We start from the raw sequence: 27,906 nt of genomic DNA on the forward strand, positions 1-27,906 counted from the left end.
ATTTTTTGGTAAACTTTCCTTTCGTAGAAACTTTACATTCAGTTGTGTGTTCACAATAACACATTGCCTTTTCGAGTACACAACGTCTCTCACTCAAATAAGCCTCGAAGGTGTTAGCAATGTTTTTGATTTTAGGTAGTCCTCAGCTTCCCTCCGTCATAATAACGCCCTTGTGTAGTTATTTTCTTAACGTAGCTGCACAAAGTAGAAAAAGAAAAACAGCGTTGACATTTCATCCACATTATTTCATGTCATCTATACTTATATTCTTAATGTAGCTGCTCCCCAGGCGCCTCTCGAGGCAGCCCGCTGCTTGTTAAGCAAGGATGGGTCAAATGTAGAGAAGAATTTCCCCAAGGGGATTAATAAAGTGTCTTTTAATCGTGACATGAACCGGAGCTTCAAACTCGAGCTTAAATGACCAAATCGGTGGCTGTTTATTGAGTTAAAAGGCCTCTCCGGGACCGGACTTCTGTCGCCTGCGTTTGCCGTCTTCTCTGTGCTTCTCGATGGTCTCGCCGATCCTTTAGTGAATTTGAACCTGCCGGTCCTACCGGCGTCGACTGTCTCCTCTCTCCGGAGAGCGGGCGACGGGAGAAGCCATTTGCATTTTTCTGCGTCTCGAAGCCGCCAGACTCCCCTCAGTGAAGTGACTCTTAATATTTAATAACCGTCTGAATGTTTAATGCGACTCTGACATTTGCTTCGGCTTCTATTAATTTAGAGGCAAAAAAAAAACTCTCCGGCGGGCTCGACGGAAGACAGAAATCAACAAACGCGGCTCCCTGTGTCGCTGACAGCGTTTGCAAATAGTTCAAGCGTTTTGCAGACATTAAACACGTCGCTGTCTTCATCTGTTGGAGTAACATGTATAACATGTAGAGCTAGTTGTTACATAACTGGGTTAAAAAATAACAGGTCTGTTATACGTTTGGCTCCTGTCGCTGCTGGTAAACGGCGGTGAGTTGGAAGGTTATTCAATCAAAGAGTGTTTTCTGTTCTCTCAGGCTGCGTCAGCGTGGATTTTAAAAGTCATTTATCAAAATGTAAGCCTTTAATCGTGACTATTTTGAATATCTGTGGGAGTTTGCGGCCCCTTGACTGTGTCCCTCTCTGCCCCCGCCTCCTCCCTTTAGCCTCCTATGCAGGTCAAAGGTCTGGACGGTCTGCTGCGGACGCCCATGGACCTGGAGATGGACCTCCAGGTGTCCCGGACGCGGCAGTCCCGGCTGGCGCAGGAGCTGCGGGTGCTGCGGGAGCTGAAGGTGCAGCTGGAGAAGGCGAGGCAGCAGGGCCAGAGGGAGCTGCCGTCCTGGGTCCGAGAAGACGAACGCTTCCGCCTCCTCCTCAAGCAGGCCGAGAAACAGGTGAGTGAATGAGCGGCCTCGAGAATGGCAAAGTGTCTGCGTGTTCAGTATCTCTGACACCCCGCCTGTGCTCTTTGTTCAGACTCGTGAGGAGCAGCTGCAGGAGAAGCGGGTGGAGAAGATGATGAGGGCAGCGGCCAAGGAAGTCCACAAGATCCGGGGCCAGAGCCGCAAAGAGGTCCCCGAGGTCCAGACCTTCAGGTAGACACAGCAGAGCAGGTTGCAGTCAGAGCTGGAGAGAGTTGTGAAATATGAGAGTCGGGTTGTATGTTTCTAGATAAGAGCACCACCAGAATACCCAGGATGAGAATGCACTTTTTTTTATCGTGACATCATTCATCTCATATGACATTTATCTGTAATCTGGTGCCGACACGCGGCTACATACTCGGATGCATGGAGGGACGGTTTCCCATTTTGGGATGTGTAAACGATGAGCGATGGCATTTTATGCCTCGCATCAAACACAGCGGGGGCTCCGCAACACAGCAGCAAGGCCCCGATGGGAAACCAGGGAAAATGGCACAGATTCTCCCCAGAGGGCAAACGTGAGAAAACATCTCAACCTGATGGAAAATAGGAGAAAGTACAATTTTGAAGCCAGGATTTATGTTCTGGATTGGCATAGTTTTATGCTACAATGGCCATGGGATGACACATTATTGCTTTAATGTGTTTCAATGTTTCAATGGGATGAAAGAAAGAAAGAAAAAGCTGCATCCTTGACGAAATGTCTTGCATTTGCATAAACACAGTCACACTGATAGAAAAATTAAAAAGCCCAAAACTGTCCCTCTGGCGTAAAGAACTAATTTATAGCATTTTTCTTTTTTTTTTAAACGTGTGACGGATTTAAATGGAGAGTAAATATAAAACTCTTCATGTACAAATTCCCTCCAGAAAACACGTTGAAACTAAGATGTTGTCTTTGGGCCTCGCGCATCTCGCCGCGCTCAAACTTTTTTGTTTCCTGTGTGATTTCAGAGAGAAGATGGCGTTCTTCACACGAGCAAAGACCAGCATCCCCGACCTGCCGGCTGACGACGTGTAGAGAAGCATTTCAAAGTATTCCTCCCTCTCCCTCCCTTCCCTTCCCTTTGAGTCTTAACCTGCTGTTCCCATACAAATGAAGCAAACGTTTGGCGGTGTTATGAAGAATTAAAAAACAAAACAATATAATGTTCCATAGAGAAAACACTCAGAACCGTGAAGAAACACGTTTTGTTTTGTTTTGTCTTAAAAGAGCTCAGCGTTTCTAATGTGGATAGTCTTTGTTTGTAAATTAGTGATAGCACTAGAGCTTTTTTTTATTTTATTGTTTTTATTATTATTATTATTTCACTCTCCTCCACTTTGTCTCTAGCTTTGTGTTTCTGTTACTAACAGGCTGTTTATAGGCTCTTAGGTGTGTCAAGTTCCAGCACAAAGTCACACAGCCATGTGCATACAAAGAGTTTTGTACTAAACTGACACATTTGGACAAAGGAATATATATGTATATAGCACAAAACAATGGTACTGAAGCAAAATAAGCAACTCAAGCTGATGATAAGACACAAATAAATATCTAAAGTTAAGAGACGTTTTAATATCGCCCCTTCAAGTAATGTGTGTGTTTTAAAAAAGATTAAACGCAGACAAACGTAAGCACACCTGAAGCTTGTCGGACGTGTTCAACATCGATGAATCGACAGCATCTTCATCATCATCATCATCAAGAGAGGAAAACTGGACTGTTCCTTTTGCTTCACAAACGTTGTTGAACGAACTGGATCGGATGATCCGAGAGGCGAGGTTCTTCCTCGCTTCAGGTCAAAAGTAACAATCCAAAAGTCACACACACACACACACGCACTCGGCAAAGTGTAGAAACGACACTTAACTCTCACTTACACTCAGGTAGATGATCGGATAGTCTGCACTTTAAGTCACTTGGGTTAAACAAAAAAAGAAAAAAAAATACTTAATGTGGGGTTTTTTTGGACAAATTTAAGAAAGAAATCCAAAAACCTTTTCCTCGAATGCGCTGGAATGATTATTGATTGTTGAAACACAGACACACACACACGCACACACACACACACACACACACAGGAAGTGAAGATCAAATGTATTTTTTGATGACTGTGAACTCAAAACGTTGCTTCCCTCTGTTTCCTCTGAACTGGATGTTTTGGATGCAGACCTGGAGGCTCTGCAGCTGCATCTCTGTGACATCAGCACGGCGACCCAGCAAAAGCCAACGCTCTGATCACGGCTTTAAAGCTGCACTCACCGATCTTTTCTGCATAAACAAAGGGTTTATGTGTTGTTGTGCTGCCCCCAAGAGGCCAAACAAATTACCGCATTTTTCGATCCTTAATCCCCGCCCACATGCCACAATTAATTACAAGTTAAATCCTGCAACCAATCACCTAAATAATGACATCACTGAGTTGAAATAGTGTTTTGATTGCAAGTGATTTTCCTTTTTGATTGTCTGAACGCCTTTAGTGAACGCTTTTTAAAGATTTTCTGAAGTCGTGCATCGATGATTAGGACAGATAGATGTACACTTTATTTTTGTCACATAAAAAATTCCCAAAGGAGACATTTTTATGTGGCAGCAGCAACGAAAGAAATACTCGACAAATACAAAAACAGAACCTCAGAGCGTGTTAAATTTGAGAAAATCAAACTATAAAGAAAGTGCATAAGTGTACTGAGTGTGTACTCGGTGTATATAACTATACCCGTGTTCTCTGCTGGTGCATTGACCAACAATAGTCAAGAGTCTGATCTATAATTCATACATCACATCGCCCTCAAAGGTTTCACAGCGCTGGAGTCCCGCGGGTGCAAACTAAAGGTTGCTGGATAAGTGCGTTCGGAGAATCAATGTAAAAGAAAATAATATATTTATTCGTTGTCCCTTACAGGACATGTTTTCATAAACATCTTTCATAGTCTGCTGGTTCTGAAGAGGCAGCAGCAGCTGTGTCGGTGCGCCTCTGACACGGCTGACAGAGGAAGAGGGAGAACCGTTCAGGATTTCTATTCTGCTCAGACTTCTGGGCGTCTGACTTTGTCTCAAAGCAACCAGACTCTGGCTCGTCTCTTTGTGTTCGTACCTGGATGTTGAGCAGCTGTTGTAGAGAAGTTGTCCTCGGTGCTTTTTTTAAAATGTTATTATCTTCAATTCACCCGCGTTAAAGCAAAACTTTTTGTTTTTTAAATCCTCTTTAATATTAATAATGACCGGTCGGGTGTCAAGAAGAGGACTTTCATGTTGAGTTTCCCTTTTTTCACATTAGAGGCCAAATTAAACAACCACGGGAGTGGGAGACAGACCAGAATGCATTGCAGCAACGAGAGAATAAGAACTGGAAACACGTACTACCTCATTTTTTAAGACCAGTTTTTTTCTCATATTTTAAGTGTAGTGACCCGCAGTCCAAAGACACATTTAATTTACACAAAAGTTACAAAAATAACCGACAGAAAAGGACTGCAACAGGTTGCTAAAAAGGCATTCTGGGAGATGTAGTAAATAACTAACTGAAGTAGAAGTAAAGGAGGAAGACACATTCAGAACGCTAAATAATTAAACATCTTGAGCATCGCAGATTGAAAAGAAATTAGTTTTGTGGCTCTAAATCACAGAAAGAGTCGTACACTAAGGAAACGAAAAGAACTACAAGAACAACCAGAAAACTCAACAAGAAAATAACAGAAAGCAGTAAATCCCAACGTGAACAAAAAGACACGAGTACCAGAAACATGGACCATCGCTCGTTTGAAAGTGCCAAAACCTTTTGTCCTCGCTACAACCTTTCACTTCCGACGTGTAATTGGACTTCAAAGTTCCTCACCGCGGCACCTCCAGTCGGTGCGCGTGCCGGTTCGTGACCTCCGCGGCGCGCAGACGAGCCGAGGTCGTCGTCGGCGTCGTCGCTTCTTGCTGGGTCGCCGTGCTCATCGTGTGTTTGGGGTTTACGTTCGGTGCTTTTGGATGTCTGTGTTCGCCTCACGTGACACAAGCCCTTCACATCTTCGTGTTTCCATTCCTCACCAGAGTGTAGCGGACACAAAAAAAACAACATCTATACTGATGTCATTCCAGATGTTTCTCTATTTCACTGTTTGTAGTCGCTCATAAGAATCTTGAACTGTCGATTAGATCCAGTGGAGACTCGACCTTAAACTTTTTTGTTTGTTTCTGGCGTGTGTAGTTCATTTGTTGCCTTCTGTGTGTGTGTGTGTGTGTGACCAACCGAGGAAAATGGTTTTCACCCATTTTCCTTCTTAGCTGTCTCCACTTTCTGTTCTTTTTATTTTCTTCAACCCTTCAAAAACTCCCCACGTTTTAAATCCACCTTGTTTTCTGATTGAGTAAATGTTTTAAATCCACAACAAACAACGACAAGCTGGTCACAACACAAAAGTAGGAATGTATTGCACAAGTGTTCATGAGAAAGATGAATGTCGCACAAATACGTCAATAGCCGAGCGGCCGCGAGGACATTCACGCTGCTGCAGCCGAGCGTTTGATCCTCGCATCAGTCTGAGCAGTCGCGTGTCTGAACTAAACAATGTGCACCAGATCAATACCAAAGATTCACCACCCGACGCTCACGCAGAGGCACACACACACACACACAGACAGACACACACAGACACACACACGCACATCTTGTGGCTTAGCGACCCAAATGATAACTTCACCTGTAGAAGCTCCACTCGTCCACGTGCCCACATGTGTAGACTACGTGTGCTTTTATAGGAAACCCAAAGCTGCTGTTGTGATGGATAATTAAAGTGGGGTAAAAAAATAAAGCACAAAAAACAAAGCGCAGACCAAGCGGAAGAGCAGCGTAACATGTGAAAAAGTACTCCCACTTTATCAGGTACGACTTTATGCCATTTAATAGTTGAACTGCCACGAAGTCTACTTTTAAGACTCCTTGAATGTTCTTTTTATTTTCTTAATCGATGTCATAGAGGATAAAAAAAGCGTGTTTTTTTTTTTTAATGCACTTATAGTTGGTGGTTCTTATATCTTCATGTCCACCTTTACCTCTGACCTCAGCAGTGAACATGCTGTGTAGTTGAATTTACACGTTTCCACCAATTCCATCACAACCTGAACATCACAAACTCTTTAAAAGTTAGAAGTTATGGCTCTTTCCCGGTTTTAATTGTTTCAGTTAATGAGAGTTTGTCTCTCTTTTAAACACATGTAGGTGTGTTCGAGGTCAGAGTTATTGGAAAGGTAAATGATGACCCTTATTGTGAACAAATTGAATGCAAAGTTCATTTTTTTAGCTTTGCCAGCAGCTCAGACTCAGAGTTTCTCTAAGTTTGCGATGTCCGATTACACCTCAATGCTTCGTCTCCGGAGCCACGGCCGAACGAGTCCAACACAAAAAGACGTGCGAGTTCAGATCCGACTGTTCAGACTGAGGTCGAGGGTCACGTGACAGAAGCGGCGTCACATCTGGTTTTCCATCCCGCAAGAAGTGTGTGAATGCAGCTGTGACAGGACTGAGTTTTTTTTTGTTTTTTTTAACAATGTAAGATGAATGACAGCCTGTGTGTGCGTGTGTGTGAGAGAGAGAGTGTGTGAGGGTGTGTGCCTTTTGGAATGCTTTCCAACGTCACCTATTTTCTTTTCTTTTTTGGTCTTAAATGTCCAAACACGGCCGCCAGTATGCGATCCGAGAGAAGCTGGAAATGTAGAGAAATGTTTGCGTTGATTTACGAATGTAAACGGTTTGTGTTTTACTTTGTGTTTTCCTCCACTGTAGAGCAAGTTGTTCTAACCAATAGGACTCTCTGTGTAGGAACAGTCTGTTTTGAAGTCCATTGATCTTTTGTCATGATCGACCCGAATGTTGTGTAACCTCGAAAAATCAAAAAGAAGAAATAAACTCATTTATATATAACGTCTGGATGAAGGAATGTAGGTTTTTGTGACAAGAAAATCACGATCATTCAGAGAAAAAGAAATGCTGTTAGTCACAAATAATTATTTTTTCATCATGTAGGTTGTGATATAATCTTTTTTTTTATTATTCAAGTGCATTTTTTTTTCCCCTCATTGGATTATTGTTTTTTTCCCTAATTAATCTGTTTGTATTACGACTGGTGATGAACCTGGTAATGTGTATGGAGGCGGCTATGAGAAACATGCAGCATGTATTTATTGCACTTTGTGATTTGGGTGTGCTTTTCCTGTTTTTCTTTGTATCGTGAGAGTCCCGAAAAGCTGTGAATTTTATTCTCAGACACTGTACTATCGACCAGATTTGTAAATATTTCACCAGCACAAAAAAAACAACAACCAAACAATATGTTTTGTAGTTTCACAACAAATAAAAAAAAAGTTCTTCTCTTCTATTTTAAAGTTTCGTGAGTCCAGACAATTATTTGTGTTCTTCTTTGATTCATTTCTATTCAATAAATAGTCTTGGCATACATGCAACATACTGTTATAATTAAACAAGCAGCTAACGTCTGTTTGAGAAACTCAATACATGGAGATTAAATTAGTGTTGTCTCTGTGGCCACTAGATAATTTGCTTAAATGAAAGTACTATATTACAAGTTACAAAATCCTAAATACTAGTACTATTATCAGTCAATTGTACTTTCTTTCAGTATACTTCTTGATATACACGTTTAGTCCAATGGTTCCCAACTTAAGGATCGGGCCTCTCCAAAGGGTCACAAGGTCAATCTAAGCGGTCCTGATTGTTTTTGTAAGGTTTCACACGCCTCCAAAAAGTTATGAATATATTGCTACAGGTGTGATTTTTAACAATGTGGGGTATTTTATAAGCGTATCATTGCTTTATTTGAACTCAAACCATAGCTGTCCTTCATTTAGTGCAGCAAAAAGTCCATTATTTACCGATGAATTACGTGTAGCCTGTAGTGTGTAGTAACATAACATTAAGTTGCTGCACGTACGGCGTACATGAGGTGGCGCTGTCCTCCTTTTTACGATGTTTGACCAGGAAACACGAAGAAGAAGAAACGGAAGATGTACCGGAAGTAGATTTCAAAGTTTGTGAACTTCGTCCTCACAGCCCGGTCTATTTCATCAGCCACGAGATTTCACATCAAGCTGACAGAAGAGTTCATCTCTTGTGTTTCAGAAAGATGGGAGACTCTGTCACCGAGTGCACAGCCCGACTGCAGCGACAGGTAACCGGCCGGCCTGCGGGGAACGTAGCTCAAGCTAGCTAGCAGGCTAATCGTGTGTGTTTGTGTCTACAGACGCCTGCTGTGCCAAACGTCATTAAGAAAACTATCGATAAAATGTTGTTCCGCGTGTCAGTCAAATAAACAACATGGCTGAAGAAAATAAACACTGTCTTCCTAGCAGGCGATCACCACTCTCAAATTCGGCTCACCTTGATTTTAAGCAAACGCCGCTTATTTTATAAAAAAAAATAAACTTTTACATTTGGTTTTCCTGTCAAGTTATTTGTCGAGCGTTCAGAGACGCCACATCAGCGTAGTGGTGGCTTGTGGCTGTCAAACCTGTTTCCATTGTCACAAAGTGTTGTGTCGTTTAGTTTCCTCGATGATCTTCCGAGTTTAATGAGAATAAAGAAAGCAATCAAATGAGCAGGTATTTAAATTAAATTTTGTGTGAGTAAATCTCTTTTTAACTCAGAGTACATACCTAATTCAAGCTATAAAATAAGGCTGAAAGAAAAGCTTCATATTGCAGGTACTCCAGCCCCTGAGATGTACAGTCTACAGACTGGTGTATTAATGTTGGTCCTGGGTGGTTCAGTTCATTATTACGTATGACAAAGAAAAGCCTGCAAATCATCACATGTGAGATTTCCAATGAAACAATAATCAGAATAGTTGACTTGTCTGTGTATTGCTTATTTGCTTAATTGTTTCATATTTTTATGTAATTCAAGTTGAGTCATGAGTTAACTTTTCATCACAGCTTCTGTGTACTCATGCAAAAAAATTTTAAACATTTTTTTAATGTGTCTAACAAAATATGTTTTTTTTGATTGTGTCGGAAAGCTTAACGTTCACTTCGGGAAGTAATTTGAATGTTTGTTGCTTTGTTTCCTGACACTGAGGCAGCTAAGATGAGCTGGCTAATGTGGCTAAATTCAGATTCACCGTTGAAAATCACAGGAAGTAGATATGATCAAGAGAAAAACCCATTGGTGGATTATTTTTGAAACTGTGAAAATCACACCAAATCCCCAAAAATATGTGTGATATCTGTATGGTAAAATATATGACTTTGAGACTGGATATAAAGTCCAGCTGAGTAGATCCTATTCTGTCAGGAACAAGCTCTTCCACCACAAGTTAACTTTTTTTTTCTTCTTGTGTTGTTTCACAGGAGCAGGAGATCCGGAGTCTCTCTGCAGAAATCGAGACCTTGAAAAACCCACAGAACCTGAAGCCATCCCAACAACTTGATGAGCTGCGGGATGAAAACACCAAGCTGAAGTATCGCCTCAACATCCTCAAGAGGGTGAGTGACGCAGTGCCGATACAGCAGGGGGCGCTCTCTGGAGAGAGCTCCCTCCTGTGCTGCTGCCGGCTGCGCTGACTTGATAAAAACTACTGAAAAGATGGCCGAGCCGTTCGCCGATATAATTTTTCCTCCGCCTGTTAGTTCAGCCGTTCAGAAATCAAGGACGTGGAACTGAATATTTATAATAATTTATGTTAAACTCTGAAAAAACTTAAACCTCTAAAACAAATTGTTAACTTTTTCCTTGTACAAATGTCAGTTTTGTACCATCCAGTGGATTACAGATTAAAAATTGTTGTCGGCACGAGTCAAAGCAGCTGTATAAAGGACGCTTTTCAGCACAGTCACTTCTTCGCTGTTCGTCTGCACAGCACGCGCGTTCCAACAGGCGCCGTTATGCCAGAATACGACTTAAAAGATTATGTCACACATCATCCAAAATCCCCGCCTGCGTTGTTCCTCCTCCTTCTCCTCCTCCTCCTCATGCTGATGTTAGTGTGTGTGCCGTGTGTCCTCCAGAGCCTGCAGGAGGGGAGGGCGGCCGACTGCGGCAAATCCATGACCAACATAAACCAGCGGCTCCAGGAGATTTTCGGCGAGGCCATCCGGGCCGCGTGCCCCGAGCTGGACGACCCTCCGCTGTCCGTCGGGCCCAACCAGCAGGCCAAGTTTGGAGACTACCAGTGCAACAGTGCCATGGCCTTGGCTCAGGTCAGTCTGCCAAGTCTGGCTGTGAATCGCGGGAAGTTACTCGGAAGTTGTGTTGCTGATCCTCAAAATGTGTAAATGTCTTGTGAATTATTGAAAATCCCTCTGCTTTGTTTATTACTGCACTTTGGTGGCAAACTGCTCAACCAGCTGCAGGTTTCATCTAACACATCAGATTTAGAAGTTAAACATATCGAAACAGCTACGACACACAAACACACACGCTGTTTAGCTCTTAGATCTGCGGTGATGTGCTGATGTTGGCTGCCTGGCAGCGTCGAAAAAAGTTGCTTTTTTGGGATATTGGTACTTTCTGTGTTCGTTCATTGAACATATTTGAAGCCAAACAGCCTCTGAATTTGTCGCGTTGCAGATGCTGAAGGCACAGGGAGTGAAACTCAACCCGAGGGAGATAGCGGAGAAGATCATCCAGAATCTTCCGGAAAACGACCTCATCCAGAAAACTGAAATCTCAGGACCAGGTACTGAAATGTCTGGCTGTGACTCTGCTTCGTGTTTGGATTTTAATAACAATATATGAGAAACGGGAAACGTTCCTAATGACATCAACTTAAAATAGTCATTTTATTCATTTCAAAGTGCTTACACTGTGACATTCTTGAAAAATAAATAGAACAATGTGTTTTTTTTAAACAAAATCTTTGAATGTCAGAAAACTTGTTTTAAAGAGATAGTTGAAAATTGAAATCTAACAGCCGAGCTGAAACCTTGAACCTCCAGGTGTTCTTGGTACACAAGCTGTTCTGACTATATTCCAGGTGTTAGTGGAGCTACAATAGTTAATTCAGTCTCTTCAGATAGTCAGTCTGTTGACGTCGGACTGGAGTCTCATGTGTCTTTTGTGTCTTCAGGGTTTATCAACATCCAACTGAAGAGGCCGTTTGTGTCCAAACTGTTGAGCAACCTGCTGATCAACGGCGTGCAGCCCCCCCCACTGGAGTCCAGGAAGCGGGTACCTCACACTCCCACATGTAGCATGCAGATGCTGAGCCCTTATTTTTTTAAATGGCTCCACAAGATGAGAAGTCATTGGCTGTAGTGAGTCACTTCAGCCTCTGGTGGTCAAAATGAGTATTACAATAAGGAACATTGAGAAGAAAAAAAAACATCCTGCAAAACTTTATTTTGTTTTCATCTGCAGAAAAATAAAGTGCAAAGGAGAGAAAACATGTAGGACATTTAAGTCGCAGGCATCATGTACGTCAATCTGTTTCCATTGCACTTTTTTTAAGTTTTCCCATTCAGTTAGATGGAAACAAACTTCTTTTCTCGAGTCCTTGTCGGACTGATGTTGGGTAGTCTGATCATAATAAATAAAACTTTAGCCTATAGAAGAATATTTGGACTAATAGATGACGTTTTAAAGAGCAGTTTTGGGGCCTTTTGCTCGTATTCATTTAATTTACATTTGACGCAATGCGGCTAAAAGCGATCTAAAACATGATCTTTAGTTTGGTTTAAAGCTACACACCAGTTTTCATTCTCTGGTTGAGCTGATCACGAGCGATGCAGGGTTTAAAAGGTGTGTGTCTGTGTCTGTGTCTGTGTGTGTGTGTGTGTGTGTGTGTGTGTGTGTGTGTGTGTGTGTGTGTGTGTGTGTGTGTGTGTGTGTGTGTGTGTGTGTGTCAGGTAGTGGTGGATTTCTCTTCTCCCAACATTGCCAAAGAGATGCATGTGGGCCACCTGCGCTCCACCATCATCGGGGAAAGCATGAGCCGGCTGTTTGAGTTCATGGGCTACGACGTCGTCAGGTCAGTTCACAGAAACACACGCTGCGAAGCTCACTGTCCCGTACACGCAGGAAACACAAAACAAGGGGCTACTTGTCTCACTGAAGACTAAACATCACATCAATATTCCAGCGAGGCGACAGTGTTCATTACATTAAATAGAGAGATGTCTTTTTTTACAAAAAAAGTACAGTTTCTTCCTGAGGGAAACCTGTGTTGTTACAGAAATCCATCCTCTATTCGGGGCCCTTCTTTGCGTTTTAAATGCTTATGTCGGCATACTAGAGGAAGAGGTGGGGCCGTGTCAGTTTAAAGTCTTTGCACTCGAGTGCTGAGTCGATGCAACGCCATTTTGCGCTGCAGATAAATACAACATTCAATCTACAAAAGTATGGAATACTTTTAAAAATGTGTTAATCGATTTTTTAATCAAGTGCAACTGAACTTAATCATAAAAGTAGTGCAGACATTGCACTTTCAGAGCACATTGCACTGTGAACGAAAATACTATACGTTTCTGAATGTTATGTTTTACGCCAAAAGATGAATGTATACGATGGATAGGCTCACATAATCCTAGAGGTGCTCATCTACTTCCTGGCCCTTGTCAGGTTGAACCACGTGGGAGACTGGGGGACGCAGTTCGGGATGCTGATCGCTCACCTGCAGGATAAATTCCCAGACTACCTGACGAGTTCCCCGCCCATCAGCGACCTCCAGGCCTTCTACAAAGTCAGTTTCACGCCACTTTTCTCTGTTTCCCTCTCTCTGTTTCCCTCTCTCTGTTTCCCTCTCTCTGTTTCCCTCTCTGTTTTCCGTCTCTCTGTTTAAACCTGCATTATTTCCACTGGCCAGCAGGGGGCGACCCCTCTGGTTGCAATAACCAGTCTGATTGTATAGAAGTCTATGAGAAAATGACTCTACTTCTCACTCTGTAATACAGCAGTAAACATGAGTTTATGGTCTCAATCACAAGTTTTGAATCTTCAATAGACAAAATGTCAAACTTGAGGCTTCAAAACCGTCGTCCGTGAACCAGCGGCTGACCACGCCCACTTCTTATATGCAGCTCATGATTATTTGTGTCTCTTGTGGTTTAAAACCAAAGTTCACAGGAAGGGAAATGCGTTAATGAATAATACACATTTTATTTATTTTTTTTAAAAGTTAATGTCAGTTCCACAAAGTGAAAGTTAATGCAAGAGTATTCCGTGGAGCATTATGCGCCTGCAGTGCAGTGCTTTGCATATGTGTGTGTGTGTATATTGTGTGAATACATTATGTATAAACGCAGAACATTATCTGTTCTTTCTGCTCTTCACACCTCATTTAGTTTTTACATCATCCACTCTGCTCTTTTCTGTCTTTTCCTTTCTTCCTCCTCCTCCTCCTCCTTCTCTTCCCTCGATAAAGGAGTCGAAGAAGCGCTTTGACGAGGAGGACGACTTCAAGAAGCGAGCCTATCAGTGTGTCGTCAGACTGCAGAGCAAAGAGCCCGACTTCATCAAAGCCTGGAACCTCATCTGTGACGTTTCCAGGAGAGGTACACTGCATATGAAATCCTGTCATAACGCCTCTTGTATTATGTTGAAGGAACAAAAAAACACTTCTCAAATGACGCTCACTGTGCGCGTGTGTGCTTTTAGAGTTTCAGAGGGTTTACGACTGCCTGGACATCAAGATCGTGGAGAGAGGAGAGTCGTACTACCAGGACATGATGACGAAGGTGGTGAAGGCGTTCGAGGAGCGAGGTCAGTGTGCAGCAGGTCAATGCTCAGGTTGTGGGCGTCGATTTGAGCCCCCGGTGCCTCTTCAGTGGTCAAGTTGTGCCTTTTTTTTTTGGATGTATCCGAGTTATCAAAGGCTTTGTACCAATAATACTAAAATCCTCCGCATTTGATGTGGGGATGTTCTCTGAAATCACAACCTGCTGCTCGTGGTGTGACCACCAGGGGGCAATGTTGACTCACACAGCTGAACATTTTAACAGTCCTCTCCTCAGGTTGTCACTCTGTTTTTGGGGGATTGTCTACTTTTCCCCAGTTTACTCATTATCTCTTCTATGTTACCTCAAATTACAGCCAAATTATTTCTCTCTCTCTCTTTCTTTCTCTTCTTTTCTGTCTTTCTCTCTCTGTCTTTGTCTTTCTTTCTTTCTCTCTCTCTCTCTCTCTCTCTCTCTCTCTCTCTCTCTCTCTCTCTATCTCTCTCTCTTTCTCTCTCTCTCTCTACCTCCCCTCATCTATCCATCCCTCATCCCCGTATCTCTGTTTCTTTCCTCAGGCTTGTCGGAGCTGGACGAGGGTCGCACCATCGTCTTCGTCCCCGGTCAGTCCATCCCCCTCACCATCGTCAAGTCGGACGGCGGCTACACCTACGACACGTCGGACCTGGCGGCGCTGCACCACCGACTCTTCACCGAGAAGGCCGACATGATCATCTACGTCACGGACAGCGGACAGGTGGGTGGAGAGAGAAAGAGAGAGGGAGAGAGAAGCAGAATAAAGTTTCCAGTTTACAAATACAGAAGCTGCAATGAAAAAGAAAGAAACCTGGAAGGTAAACAAAGGGGAGCGGAAATACCAAAAGTTACTCTCTAAAATATCTAATAAGGAGCTGAGGGACCTTTTGGCTTCACAGCGATGTCACTCCTGTTAGTTCTGACCTACAGGTTTTACTGCACTACTTGTTCTTCAGGCTGAAGGAGGAGACGATGTTGTGTAAACACACATTTTTAGTTTTTGTCTTCACAGCGGGTGGCAAGGCATGAAAGACAAAATAGTTGTTTAACACCCAAGTGCAGCGTTTTGGGAATAAAATGTGTTAAATCTATTGAAGCTCAGACAAGAAAAAACTTTTGTTTGTTCTTCAACAACATCCAGACTATTAATTCTCATTTCAATGAACCTCTCTTAAAAATCCTAATTTGTCCGAAGTGGAACGCTAAAACCTTGAGATGCCTTCGTCTCCGTCTCAGACGTTGGGCTTTAAAATGAAGACGGACATCTTCAGCAGAAACGAGCTAAATGAACGTAAGAGTAACCAGTCATGATGGTGATGATGATCCTCATCCTTATAAGATGACCACAGTGTCCATTTTGTGTTTGAAAAGGACATCAAAGGATGACTTTCATCAATCATCGAAGTTTGTTTTTTTATCTGGAAAGAATAAGACAACATTTATGCTATATGTCGCTGAATTAGTGTGTTTGCTCCTTTTCAGGCCACACACTTCCAGGTGGTGTTCGCTGCAGCTCAGATGATCGGCTGGTACGACCCCAAGGTGACCCGGGTGGAGCACGCAGGCTTTGGAGTGGTGCTGGGGGAAGACAAGTGAGTTCAAATCTTCAAAAACACATCACAAAAGATTTAGTTTGAAGTCCCCAAAAAAAAAGATACGTGATCTTTACGGATCACAGTTTAACCACAACAATGTAAAATAAAGTTTTCCTGACGATCTATTGGCCGATATTCATTCATAAGTCATTGTTTTAAGAACTTGTGGATGTTGAAGGGTTAAATTGTGGAGACGTCCGACTGTTGTTGACACTGAGAGCGTTGAAGGGCCACGTGTTGCAGCGGCAAACGGACTAATAACAGTTCAACAAGAGGCCAAATGGCTGTCATCAGAGCATCTCCGCCACCGCCTCCCTCTCTATAATCATCTGATGTCCTTCACCGTCTTTTATCGCCGCTGCTCCTGTGTTTTTATTTCATTTATTATCCGACATTAAAAAAAAAAAAAAAAAAAAAGGAGAACGCGACTTCACGACTGCATCGAAAAATAATAAGAAAAACGCTACAGTCGGCGTTTTTAAAGTGGCGGTTGAATCGCAGGGATGCAAAGCTGTTATTACTCAGCATGCGAGGTGCAGGAGGGAGCAGGAAAGTTGTGCAGGAGGTGGATCACGGTAATTAAAAGTTGGACTATTTTTACACGTGAGTTTCGCTACACTTCTGGTGTGTGTGTGTGTGTGTGTGTGTGTGTGTGTGAGTGTGTGTGTGTGTGAGAGTGTGTGTGTGTGTGTGTGTGTGTGTGTGTGTGTGTTGTTTTCCCCAACATACTTTGGATGAAACAAAGCCCACTTCCGTATGAGGAGAGTCAAATATGGAAAGCTACGGCAGCTTGGAAAGTAGCGATGTGAAGCGCTGCGCCGGGAGAAACTAGCTTGATTTACTTTCTTGTCCTCCTTCTCACCCCTCTTTACCTTCACCTTCTTGTCTTCCTACTCGTTCTTATCCTCGTCACTCTTTACCTTCTTGTCGTCCCCCTCCTCCTCCTTCCTCATCATCTCCCTCGTCCCTCTTCACCTTGTTGTCGTCCAACCTATTCTTGTCCTCCTTCCTCATTACCTTCTTCTCCCTCTTTATCTTCACCTTCTTGTTGTTCTACTCGTTCTCATCCTCCTCCCTCTTTACCTTCACCTTCTTGTCCTCCTTCCTCATCATATTCTTCTCCCTCCTCCTCTCTCTTGACCTTCACCTTCTTGTCGTCCTACCCGTTCTCATCATCCCCCTTCCTCATCTTCCTCCTCCTGTCTTCCCCCTCTCACGGTCTCGTCTTCTTGCTCTCAGATCACTTGTCTGTTCATCCCCGCGTGTGCGACTCGTTCTCTTTTACAGTAAGCAGTGATCACCGCGCGGCTGGCGGGGCGAGCGCGCTCTTTTAATTTGAACGCTTATCTGTCACCAAGTTGTTTTTTCCTAATCAATCGTCCAGAGGAGAAGTGCCAAGCCCGGGCGGGAGGTTGGCGTTCCGCTTGGCAGAGGCCATAACTAAGTGCTGCTAAACGCCCCACAGTAACCCGAGGGGGCGTAAATTGGCCCTGCAATGTCTGCGCCACTCCAAACTCCATTAGAAATTTATCATGCTGTTTTGGTAATTGCACATCCAGACAATAAGGGCTTAAAGCAGCCGCGGGGGGAGCTGTAATAGCTGCAAGTAAACAGAGGAAATAAAGAAGAAAAAAAAGTGGGTTTATTACATTTTTTTGGCTCGTGTTCTGCTCGTAAAGCTCATCTGATTTGGTTGATCGTACGAAATGTAACGCCCCGAGGTGTCGGCAAGCAGAGGTAATCTAACGGTTTGTTGTCGCGGAGGCTGGCGGCGACAGGAAGCCAAACCCCAGTACCTGGAAACTCATCGACTTTTTATTCTGGCTCCCAGATTGTATGTTTTTTTTAGTTTTTTTTTTTTTAGGCCTATGCGGTGTCTCGACTTTGAAGTTTGTCGGCGTAACTTTTTTTTAACCTTTTTTTATCGTCTTTTTTTCCGCACAGGAAGAAGTTTAAGACGCGGTCCGGAGACACGGTGAGGCTGATGGACCTGCTGGAGGAGGGGCTTAAGAGGTCCATGGACAAACTGAAGGAGAAGGAGCGAGACAAGGTGAGAACTCATGTCTTTAGGGACTGATGGAGGAGGAGAGAGAGACCTTTCCTCATGTCTCGCCACTGTTTTACAAAGAGTCAGAGAATAGTTTGGGTTCATTTTGTGAGGATATGAAACCCAAACCCCACACATGAGTTTTCGCTTTTAAACATCATAAAAAAAAAGTGCCGCTCTGCTTTAGGACACATTTGCTGTCTTCTAGCCTGAAAGAGAACGGTGATATTAATAAAGGGCAAAGACATTCTACTTCATTATCTTACCTCTATTGGTGTCTAGCCATCCAGACAGCTTTGGTTTTATTTGTCCGGCTCTTTAAGGATATTTAGTGTCTGACATTTTCTGCCTCCACCCCGACACACAATGGAGGTGAATTTAATTTGCGATGCTCACAGAATTTCAATGACGATAAAAATCAACATCTTCTTTCCAGGAGTTCTTTGTTTACTGCTTTCTAACGAGGAAATAGTCGAGAGGAACGGGAGCAATTGAGTATGAAAGTTAACTCTTGACCTTGGGGGGCTGATCGATTATATCTTAGACCACCTTTTGAACATTTGAGCAACTTCTATGTGCTGGTGACGGCTGTGAGATTCGGCTGAAAGTTCTGGAAAAGCGCTGGAGAGTGAACCATGAGTAGGGAACCAAAGCTCGGGTGAACCGTTTTATTAACATCGGGTCGGTTGAAGATTGAAGGTGGTATTAGACTGAGGGTAGCAGCAGCCTTAAGGTGGATCGACATACATTTTCAAAGAAGAACAATGCCACTTTCCAGTTGGGATCAGCTATTTTGCGTTCATTGTCTCTCGTTTTTTGTCTTTTCTGGACAAAAATCGCATCGTTCCAGAGTAAAATATCTTAAGAAATGTTTCATTTGCTTATTAACTTTGGTGCAGACATTTGTGTTCCCAGGAGGATGAATACTAGCGGTGTTGCCTTAACCTTCTTGATGCTCCACCAAAAGGATGAATTAAGAAAACAAAAATGAATAACGTTTAATGAATACATTATTAAAAAAAAGGAAGTTTAATGGTCATAAATGAGGATGAGGTTTTTTATCTTGGTCTGAAACTCCCTGAACTACACACTGAAACTGAAAAATACTTAAATTGCAGGAAGATTAACTTGTGTTTGAGTTATTTGTCTGGCAAAGAAAGGATGTCAGAAAACAGATAAACAAAGAGAAATCCTGCTGCAGCACCTTTTAGAAGATGCGTTCATCTAACTCTGAGCTGTTATTTTAGTTTCTCACCTCTACAAACTCCGCCTTGTTCGTCTTATTCCTCCTCAGAATAAATGGTTTCTGTCAGAATACATCACACTATTGTTTCCTGTGGCGACAATCAGTTTGTGTCCATGTTTTTTGTTCTTTTTCGCCAACGTTTAATCTTTGACAAGCAGCCGTTTTAGTCAAAAAAAAGGGGGAGGCCTTCCAGTTAGCCGCTCGTTATTTCCGCTAATCGCCCGGCTTTTGATTCACCCTGAGTTGCGAGGCTTTTTTTTTTTTTTTTTTTTACTGTCTCTGCAGCAGACGAAATAATTCTTCTCGCCCGGCACGAAGCGAGCAAAAACTCTAAATCTTTCTGATTTTCGCATTCGGAGACGAACGCGTCTGAAATCTATGAAACGATGCCACCAGTTGTTTTTCTTCTTCTTTTCTCTTCCCCCTCTCATCCGCTGAGCTCTGAGGACGGCTCGGCTGCATGCGCTCTCTTTCCAACACGACGCTCTTTCATTCTCGTCGGGCTCCTCGTTGCTTCTCGTGAGCTGCAACCTCCGAAACGTCTTCTTTTTTTTTTTACGGCTAAAAAACACTGTCTCTGCCAGATTTTTGTGTATTTTTTTTTTTTAGTTCAAGAGGAAAAACTTGAAACGCATAATTCTCATTAAAGTGATCATAACGTATTAGATAACACTTCATCAAAGTCAGAAAATAATGTCACCCTGCTGTGTTAAATTAGTGATGATGTCATTCTGGGCTGTCACAGCAGGAGTGAAGCGCCACGACTCAAGTTTTTGGGAGATTTCGTAAGTAGAGAGGAAATCCAGTTAATTTGAAGCACTTGACAGTCCTACAGCTTTTATCTTTTGATTTATTCGTCAATTAGTTGGATCGATCGTGTGTTTAATTGTTGGAAAATATAGAGCCAGATTTCCCAAAACCTCGAGATGACGTCTTTAAATGTCCCGTGTTGTCCGAAGCCGTTTCATTTTTAATGATTTAACACGGAGAAAAAGCAGCAGATCTTCAGGGAAAGAGGCTGCAAATAGAGAATGATGTCATAGTTATGTTTGATGAATTACTTAAACAATTCATCAAAATGTACATAGTTGTTGACTTTCTTATTGGAGACAAATGTTCGGGGTTTTTTTCACCACTTAAATGAACATACTGAGTAAACCGACTACACACATAACTAAACCAGACTTTAAAAAAATATATTTACTGCACTAAAGCGATGGTGTAATTGTCGTTTTAAATACCACATTTTACAACATGTCCAGAATATTTCTCATTTTATGTTCGTAATTTTGTAAAATGTTAAATATTATATTGGTGGACGCTTCAAATGAGCCCAGTTGGCTTTTTTATCTCTTCCTGTACAGTGTTCATTTATCTCTGTTGTGACTTTTATTTTATTGTTAAAAAAATAAAATAAAGTCCTAACCAAAGCCGCTCCCTCCCCCCAACAAAGAAAATCCATCGCTGCTGCTTTTCTGCAATTAGTTTCATGATTAGAAGGTTGTATTTCTCTGACATCTAGCTCATGAAACCATCACAAACCCGCGGTAGTGTCCGAGGTTTCATCATTTCATCACCATCATTTCCTCTGCAGCTTTTTCTTCCGTCCAGCGCGCGTTGTATTTTTTGTTTACCAGCAGTGCGGCGACTCTCAAACGACCCAAACCCGGCAGCTAGCGTCTCCCTCCCTACCGCGCAAGTTCTTTGTCACCGGCGCCGGATGCAGCTGGACCTCGTTAACAGAAATGCGTGTTCGGTAGTTTAAGAAAAGAAAACATTTTGTTTTGTTTTACCGTCCTGACCTTTTTTGTTTTTTTAGATTGTTCCAGCACGTCTCTGAATTCAACCCAGAATCCATCGGTTCGAGCCCCTCTCCTTCATCCCACGGCTACCGTTAGCTGCCGTTAGCTGCCGTTAGCTACCGTTAGCTGCCGTTAGCTACCGTTAGCTGCCGTTAGCTACCGTTAGCTACCGTTAGCTACCGTTAGCTATCGTTAGCTACCGTTAGCTATCGTTAGCTACCGTTAGCTGCTGTTTTCCCTCCGCGCGGCGAACCCTCGCGCCTCCGTTCACTTGACTTTCCAATAAGAGCTTCACTTGTTGAGGTGGTTTCTTCCCGCTGAGGGATTAGGAGGGAAAATAAACAACCTGACCTGGTGAAGTATCACGTGAAACACTCGGCGCAGTGTAAACAGGCGCTGACTACCAGCTGAACTGCAATGTGTGTTTTTTTTAGCGCTTGGTAGTTTGTGGGGGGGGAACCTAACGCCAGCACGGTTTCCCTGCAGGCTCCTCTGGCCGGGCGCTCGCGCCGCCCGTCTGGGTCGCTGCCTGCGTCTCCCATCTGCTCAGCCCGCCTCATTAAAAGCAACCCCGGCCTGCGTGAACCGTCGGCCCGCGCCGCTAACGCTGCTGCGAACAGTTGTTGTGTTGTGTAATGCGCTCTGCGCTGCTGTTTTCTCATTTACTCACGTCCTATTTGTTCTTTCTTCTTCTTAAATACTTCTGTACCTTGTTACGTCCGGTGCTTTCCCGCCTCGTCCTGTTTCACGCTGTCATCGACCTCTTTGGTCCTGTCCCAGATAAGCATGAGAGCAGTTTGTTGCTTTACTAAACGTACATCTTTCAACCGTAGTTTAGTTTAATTTAGTCCTTTTCAACGTGTACAACTAAAATAAACGTATACAAATAAATGAAAACCATAAGAAATCAGGACTTTTGAAACTATAGCACATGTATACTGGACATTACATTACATTGGAATACGCTGAAATGTATGCATGTGTATTATTTAAACACCAAAAGTCACAAATTCATAAATTATAAAAATATAGAAACTTATTTTTTTTATTATTATAAAATACTATAATGTTATGATTCTGTTTAGACCTTTGAATAAGGCTTAGAAGGACCTGACGGCTCGCCACTGATACACAACTACACATACACATAAATAGTCATGTATATTTGAATTATTGTTTAAAAAAATCCTGTTTTTTTCCCTGTTCTTTCATGTTACAATACATTTTCTGTTTGTGTCGTCTCATCACGTCTTCTGCTGTTGTGTGACATCCCTTAACCGTCCCGTCTCTGCCTGCCCAGTTTATTCCAGTTCTTTAATATGATAATAATAATCCATGTTTTTGCCCTCCTGTCCCCCGATTTCTCGTCAACTCATCTCCTCCGTCTCTCGTGCTCGGCTCGACGGAAAGTTTTCTGTTTCCCAGTCGACTGCCCGTCGTGAAACTTTGTGCATAACTTCCTCTCCCGGTTCCTTCCCTGTGGTGTCAGACGCGTCACACGCGGATTCGAGGGAAGGCGATGACTTCATAAGTCAATTTAATCTTCATCCTCGGGCAACTGAAATAGATTAATCATTCGGATTAAATTCTCGCTGCTTTTTTTACTGTTGGAAACATAAGGTGGCGCACTGCCTGCAGTAAGTACAAGCTAATAAAAGCGAGTTATCTGAATATTCAAAGCCTTTAAGGATCATTGGAGTGTGTGTGGAGAGGGAGAGAGTCTCTAAGTTTAGTTTGTTTGTTTTATTAAATATAACTTCTCTGTCCTGAAACAGGTCCTGACCCCGGAGGAGCTGACCAAAGCCCAGCGCTCCGTCGCCTTCGGCTGCATCAAGTACTCCGACCTCTCCCACAACCGCATCAACGACTACGTCTTCTCCTTCGACAAGATGCTGGACGACCGGGGCAACACGGCGGCGTACCTGCTCTACGCCTTCACTCGCATCAGGTGACGCATCGCTCCGGTGTGAGCTGACGACACTAACACACATCATACGCGGGGGTATCTTTACACTTAGAGACTCTTCTACCCCTCACTGAGCCAGTAAAACCTGTCTCTTAGCAGCTATATTCTTCTGTTTTTGTTTTTGCTCGTTTTTTTGCTGTTGTATCGAGTGATTTGATTGGTTCACACGCGTCTTACGCCTGTTCTGCATGTAAAGGAGCTCGACTGCTCACTCTGGGACGCTGAAAGTATCTTCAAAGTTAAATTTTCGTTCCTCTGACACGTCTCTCTCTCTCTCTAGTCGGTGCACTTTCATTACTCGTATCAGATCGGCCCTGCCGGCCCCCTCGTGGGGGAGACTCGCGCCCAAAGGGGATTAAGTCTTCGCGGGTTCCTCTCCATCTAGTCGGCGAGACCCAATTTCTCCTCCCCGGCCCTCGTCCTCCTGTATGGAGTGCCGCGTTGAATGCCCTTCCTCTCCAGCTTCCCCTGGAGGTGTTAGACGTCGAGGTGGCACCGCGCCCGGCCGAGATTTATCTGCTCGTCTGAGAAGATTTGATGTCCCTGCGTTTAGTCAATAGCGCGCTCGCTCAGCGGGCGACCCCTCCCCCACACGGTGGGTGAGCGAGCGCCAGAGAAAGTGACAGAAATGCAGACGGACTGCAGCCGCTCCCCCAGTTCTCCCAGTACAAGTGAACAGTAACTCTGTCAGCTGTGCAGGGAAACTGCTTCTGCTTGTTGTGAAAATGGAGAACATATTTTAAACGTTTTTTCGATTTTCATTGATTTATTCCAAAAGAGTTCCCTTTAAAATAAAGTAAGCCGTTATGAATTAATCCTTTTTCCATCACAAGAAAATGTACATGAACTTTTTTCCTTTCTTTTTTTAGACAAATTTAAAGTAGCGCTACGTCGATGAGCATCTCAAAACGCATCTTAAGAATATCTTTTTAAATGTTTTTATTGTTTCTCAGTCCCAAAACGACGTCTGCAGACGACTTGTTTTGTTCGACGAACATTTCAAACCTCAAATATATTTGATTTATATTCCATCCTGTACAAAACGGAGAAAAGTGGCAATTACTCACATTTGAGAAACAACAATTTGTCAAAGAAGTTCATTAAATCAGCTCGACTCGAGGCTGCTACCGTGTGCCGAGCTGCTTTTAACAGCTACAAAGTCATTCAGTTTTTTTTTCTGAATACAATCAAATTTCTTTTAATCTGAAAACTTTGCTTTTTACAAAAGGTGCTGATGTGAGAGGCAGCCGTGTCGTTCTGTTTTCTCTCTCAAACAAAATGAACAAGACTTCTGTTGGTAATCACTGGAAAGACATCGAGGAACGCTGTTCCTCTCTGCTGTTACCAGGTCCTTTATTAATCTTTGCTTGGTTTTCTACTTCGACATTTGTCTCCGGGCACTTTTCCTGCCACTGACGAGAGATTCTATTACATCCTAACATTACTGCGCTTTATTGCAAGGAAATGATAGGAATATTAGTGTACTATTTCAACAATATTAGCTAGTTAAATGAGTGTAATACCGGCACACTCACAGGTAAACATCATCTGTAGTTAGAGATGGAATCCTCCTCTCTTGTTCAGCCAAACGTTCCCATTTTTTGGCAAGAAATGATCTCCGATCATATTTTACGTCAAATTCTGTGACACGCGTGATATTTAAACGACTTTGTGCCTCATTAAACATATCGCAACGATGTCCCCTCACAGTTTTCCTCTATTTATTCACCCTCTGCTTCCCCCGTAGGTCCATCGCTCGCCTGGCCAACATCGACGAGGCCACGCTGCGGAAGGCGGCGGAGACCTCGGAGGTCCTCCTGGACCACGAGAAGGAGTGGAAGCTGGGCAAGTGCATCCTCCGTTTCCCCGAGATCCTGCAGAAGATCCTGGACGACCTGCTGCTCCACACGCTCTGCGACTACCTGTACGAGCTCGCCACCACCTTCACGGAGTTCTACGACAGCTGCTACTGCGTGGAGAAGGACCGGCAGACGGGTACGTGCGGAGAGAAACGGGCGTCCGGCGGCGCTCCGCTCGCGGTGGGAAGTCTGCACATTGTGAGGGGGAGTTGGCTGAAAGCGCTCCGAACGGCGTTCGTCCTCCACGTGTTCCTGTGAGGACTTCGTCCCTGCGGTGCACTGAAACGCCACGACCTCCAAGTTCAGAGCTGCCTCATTGTGTCTCATTGTTCTCTGTGGCAGTAGCACCAGCTGGAGGTCCTTATGCATCATTGAGCTTTGGCAGAGGTTTGGCGTTCTTGTCACTCAGGAAACTGAAACTTTGTGGGATTGCCGTACTGTTTCAAAGGGTTTCATTTGAAAATAATGTGCAAAAGACAAAGAACTAAAGTAGTTTCAAGTGTCGAAAGTACTCACAAAAGGCCACTTAGGAACGATTTTGAACCTTAAGATGAGATCAAATATTAGCGGCTACAGTCTAATGCGTCTGTAGCGAGCTTTCCGAAACGTAGGAAATCGTTTTGAGTAGAAGCGACCGCTCCGGCGTCTTTTTTTCTTTGTTTCAAAGCGTCTTCCTCCTCGGCTTCCCTTCAGCGCTCGGTCATCGTCCTGCACATGGATGCGCCCGCTTGTTTCGGGACAATCACAAAGCAATTTTGCCGTCTGATGGTCGACGTTCGCGCGCCGCCTTTCTTTTAAACAACCCGTCTAATTCAACCTCTGCTGCTCATTACGCACATCGGATCTTCCGCTCCGTGTTGCGTTGCGACCCGACGGGTCGGACGCGCTCACGGACGCTGCGTGCGGGTGCAGATGTCCGGGTCGTTGATTTTTCATTTGACGCTGCAGCATCATTAAACGTGCCCTCCGACCCTTTGCTGTTTGTTTTGTGCTTCACCTCTGACTCTCTTTCTCTTTCTCTTTCTCTCTCTCTCTCTCTCTCTCTCTCTCTCTCTCTCTCTCTCTCTCTCTCTCTCTCTCTCTCTCTCTCTCTCTCTCTCTCTCTCTCTCTCTCTCTCTCTCTCTCTCTGTGTCTCTGTTTCCCATCCCTCCACTCGCTCTAATTATTCATTCATCTCTTGTGTCCTTTCAGTTCTTATTGTCTCATCACCTGACGAATCTTTCTATTTAATGTTTATCTAATACGCCAAATTCAATTTTGCAATCTCGGCCCGATAACTGAATAAGAATTTACTGTTGGTCTTAGCCCCGTGTTGCGTGTCATAATGAAAGATGAACAGATAAATCGGAGTCCCGAGATTATTTACACAGCGGAGAGAAGTTGGGCCGAGCAGAAGTAGATTTTTTTTTTTTTTTAAACTTTTCTCGACTCGGCCCTTTTTGATGATATTGGTGTCGAGAGGCCCCGCCTTCACGCTGATTTTTTGCAAAGGGTCGCAAACCAAGAGGGATTAAAACCATTTGTTCAACCTGTGATGATACTGATACTATTGTTTGTCCTAATCCTAAAAAGTAAGCCGCACTGTATCTGTCATCTGTAGTGTTTACCTGTGAAATGTCTGTTTGTTTGTGTGTTTTATTCAGTTAATCGTTTTAATTCTAAGACTGAAAAGGTAGAAGCAACAAATGCTTCTATATTCCTATCCTAAATTATTATTAATTAAATCAGATAATTTATTTGAAATAAAGAAAAATATATACTTACTTACATACATACTAACATTCATACTTACATACATACATACTTACATACATACTTACTTACTTACTTACAGACATACACTCTCTCACACACACACACACACACACACTCAGATACATTTCATTCACACCTGTAACTCTCATGTGGTCGTGTCTCTCCAGGCGAGGTGGTGAAGGTCAACATGTGGAGGATGCTGCTCTGTGAAGCCACGGCGTCCATCATGGCCAAATGCTTCGACATCCTGGGCATCAACCCCGTCGGGAGGATGTGATGTCACAAGGAGCAGGAGGCTGAAGTGACGACTCGGCGACCGACAGGAAACGGCCTCTTTCTCTCGAGTCGCGGCCAAAAAAAAACCTCACTGAACTTTAAGAATGAATTTCAACAAAAGTTACTGCATCCACCCCGAGGGGAGGAATCACTTATGCTCAGTTCAATACTTAATAATTCATGTGAAGTTTCTTTTTTATAATTAAAGAAAGCCCAAACAAATCATCCAGTCTGTTGTCAATTATTTTGTAACTGTGGATTTCGCTGTTTGAAGCCAGTTTTTTGTTTATGTGTAAACAAAAGGGCTTCTAGAAATGCTCTTTTGTATCTACTATCTATGTATCTTCCCCCGAAAAATGTGAATAACAGCGAGAAATTGAGGTTTTTGGCATGAAGAGAGCAAAATTAACACTCATCTTTGTGTCCACAGTGACTTGCCGTACATTAACGTAAAGAAACAATCAAACTCCGTGCTGATGGATGCGAGCACAAACATTGTTTTTCACTTTAAACAGTTCATGTAATGCATGTTGGATTCTGGTTTCCAGCAATCTGTTTTTCAAATCAAACCTTTTTTCAGGATGAATAAAAAACCCACCACAAGCACCAGTGAAGTTGGAACAGTTTTGCCTGAATCTCAACTCTAATTGCTTCCTTCACGTCCGCCTCTTCCATCCTTTAGCAGCCGTCGTCGTACAGGAAAGCCGCGTTAGACTTCAGCCGCTTCTTCGACAACGACAATTACCGCCTCAGCCTCCTCGTGACTCGTGACTCGTGCCGGCTTTTGTTTTCCGAAACAAATTCAGAAGTCGGAGGCAAACAAACTCCATTTGATGAAGTGAATTATACATCACACGCTCTTCTGAGGCAGCCCGGGAGCCTGTAATTGTTCTGTCTGGTGCCCACCAGACAGTTGTGCGCTTCCATAGATATAAAAGCTGTTGCCACGAGTCACACGACGCTTAGGAGAGCGCTGTGGGGGAGATGCTTCTACATGTGTGCGATAGCTTCACCCTGCTTCTTCCTGGCGGCGTCTCGTCCAGCTGTACGTCCCAGGACTTCACGGCTCATCTCGGTACCTTTCTCGGGCGATAAGTCGCAGCTTCGTGAAAGATTCATTTAGCTTTCTGAGCTGCTGCCGAGGACTGTGGGAAAGGGGTCTTGACAGTCGCTCCAGGAAGAGAGAGAAACTACCACGCTGCTGCTTCAATAACGCCTCCGGGAAGCAATAAGGTTGCGCCGCCTCAATGGGACGGACGGGTCTCATCACCCGGTGGCCTCGGCAGCTG

General features: G+C 43.5%; 2 protein-coding genes and 1 long non-coding RNA gene across 4 annotated transcripts in view; 2 read left to right on the forward strand and 1 right to left on the reverse strand.

The window, feature by feature from the left end:
- The window catches only part of wwc1 (WW and C2 domain containing 1), a 41,574-nt gene extending 38,630 nt beyond the window's left edge, over positions 1-2,944 (forward strand). Inside the window, exons 20-22 of the mRNA XM_068599985.1 lie at positions 1,137-1,367; positions 1,450-1,568; positions 2,352-2,944. Of these exons, the coding sequence (XP_068456086.1) occupies positions 1,137-1,367; positions 1,450-1,568; positions 2,352-2,418 (417 nt within the window). The 3' untranslated portion in view covers positions 2,419-2,944. The remainder of the gene's footprint in view (positions 1-1,136; positions 1,368-1,449; positions 1,569-2,351) is intronic.
- Positions 2,945-8,402: 5,458 nt separating this feature from the next.
- On the forward strand, positions 8,403-26,839 carry rars1 (arginyl-tRNA synthetase 1). Its single transcript, XM_068600775.1, has 15 exons — positions 8,403-8,555; positions 9,733-9,867; positions 10,390-10,581; positions 10,952-11,060; positions 11,451-11,551; positions 12,229-12,350; positions 12,941-13,061; positions 13,743-13,872; positions 13,976-14,080; positions 14,613-14,791; positions 15,553-15,662; positions 17,610-17,715; positions 22,536-22,708; positions 24,474-24,721; positions 26,509-26,839. The coding sequence occupies exons 1-15, from the start codon at positions 8,511-8,513 to the stop codon at positions 26,616-26,618; spliced, it is 1,986 nt and encodes a 661-aa protein (XP_068456876.1). The 5' UTR covers positions 8,403-8,510; the 3' UTR covers positions 26,619-26,839.
- LOC137802707 (uncharacterized) lies at positions 13,508-21,602 on the reverse strand. Of its 2 annotated transcripts, none has more exons than XR_011079991.1 (3): positions 21,470-21,602; positions 15,562-15,648; positions 13,508-14,769 (listed from the first exon to the last, which is right to left on the reverse strand). It is a non-coding gene; the product is annotated as an uncharacterized lncRNA (long non-coding RNA). The 2 variants fall into 2 exon arrangements; XR_011079992.1 differs by having other exon boundaries at positions 21,431-21,602.
- Positions 26,840-27,906: the final 1,067 nt, after the last annotated feature.

The sequence above is a fragment of the Clinocottus analis genome, unplaced genomic scaffold, assembly GCF_023055335.1.
Source record: "Clinocottus analis isolate CAN_PGR_092001 unplaced genomic scaffold, fCliAna1.0.p SCAF_5, whole genome shotgun sequence".
Taxonomy (NCBI): Eukaryota; Metazoa; Chordata; class Actinopteri; order Perciformes; family Cottidae; genus Clinocottus; species Clinocottus analis.

Coding starts and splice junctions, on each gene's coding strand:
- rars1 (XM_068600775.1), top strand. CDS start 8,511: ATGGGAGACTCTGTCACCGAGTGCACAGCCCGACTGCAGCGACAG. Junction 22,709..24,473: donor TACGCCTTCACTCGCATCAG/GTGACGCATCGC, acceptor CTTCCCCCGTAG/GTCCATCGCTCGCCTGGCCA. Junction 24,722..26,508: donor GGAGAAGGACCGGCAGACGG/GTACGTGCGGAG, acceptor GTGTCTCTCCAG/GCGAGGTGGTGAAGGTCAAC.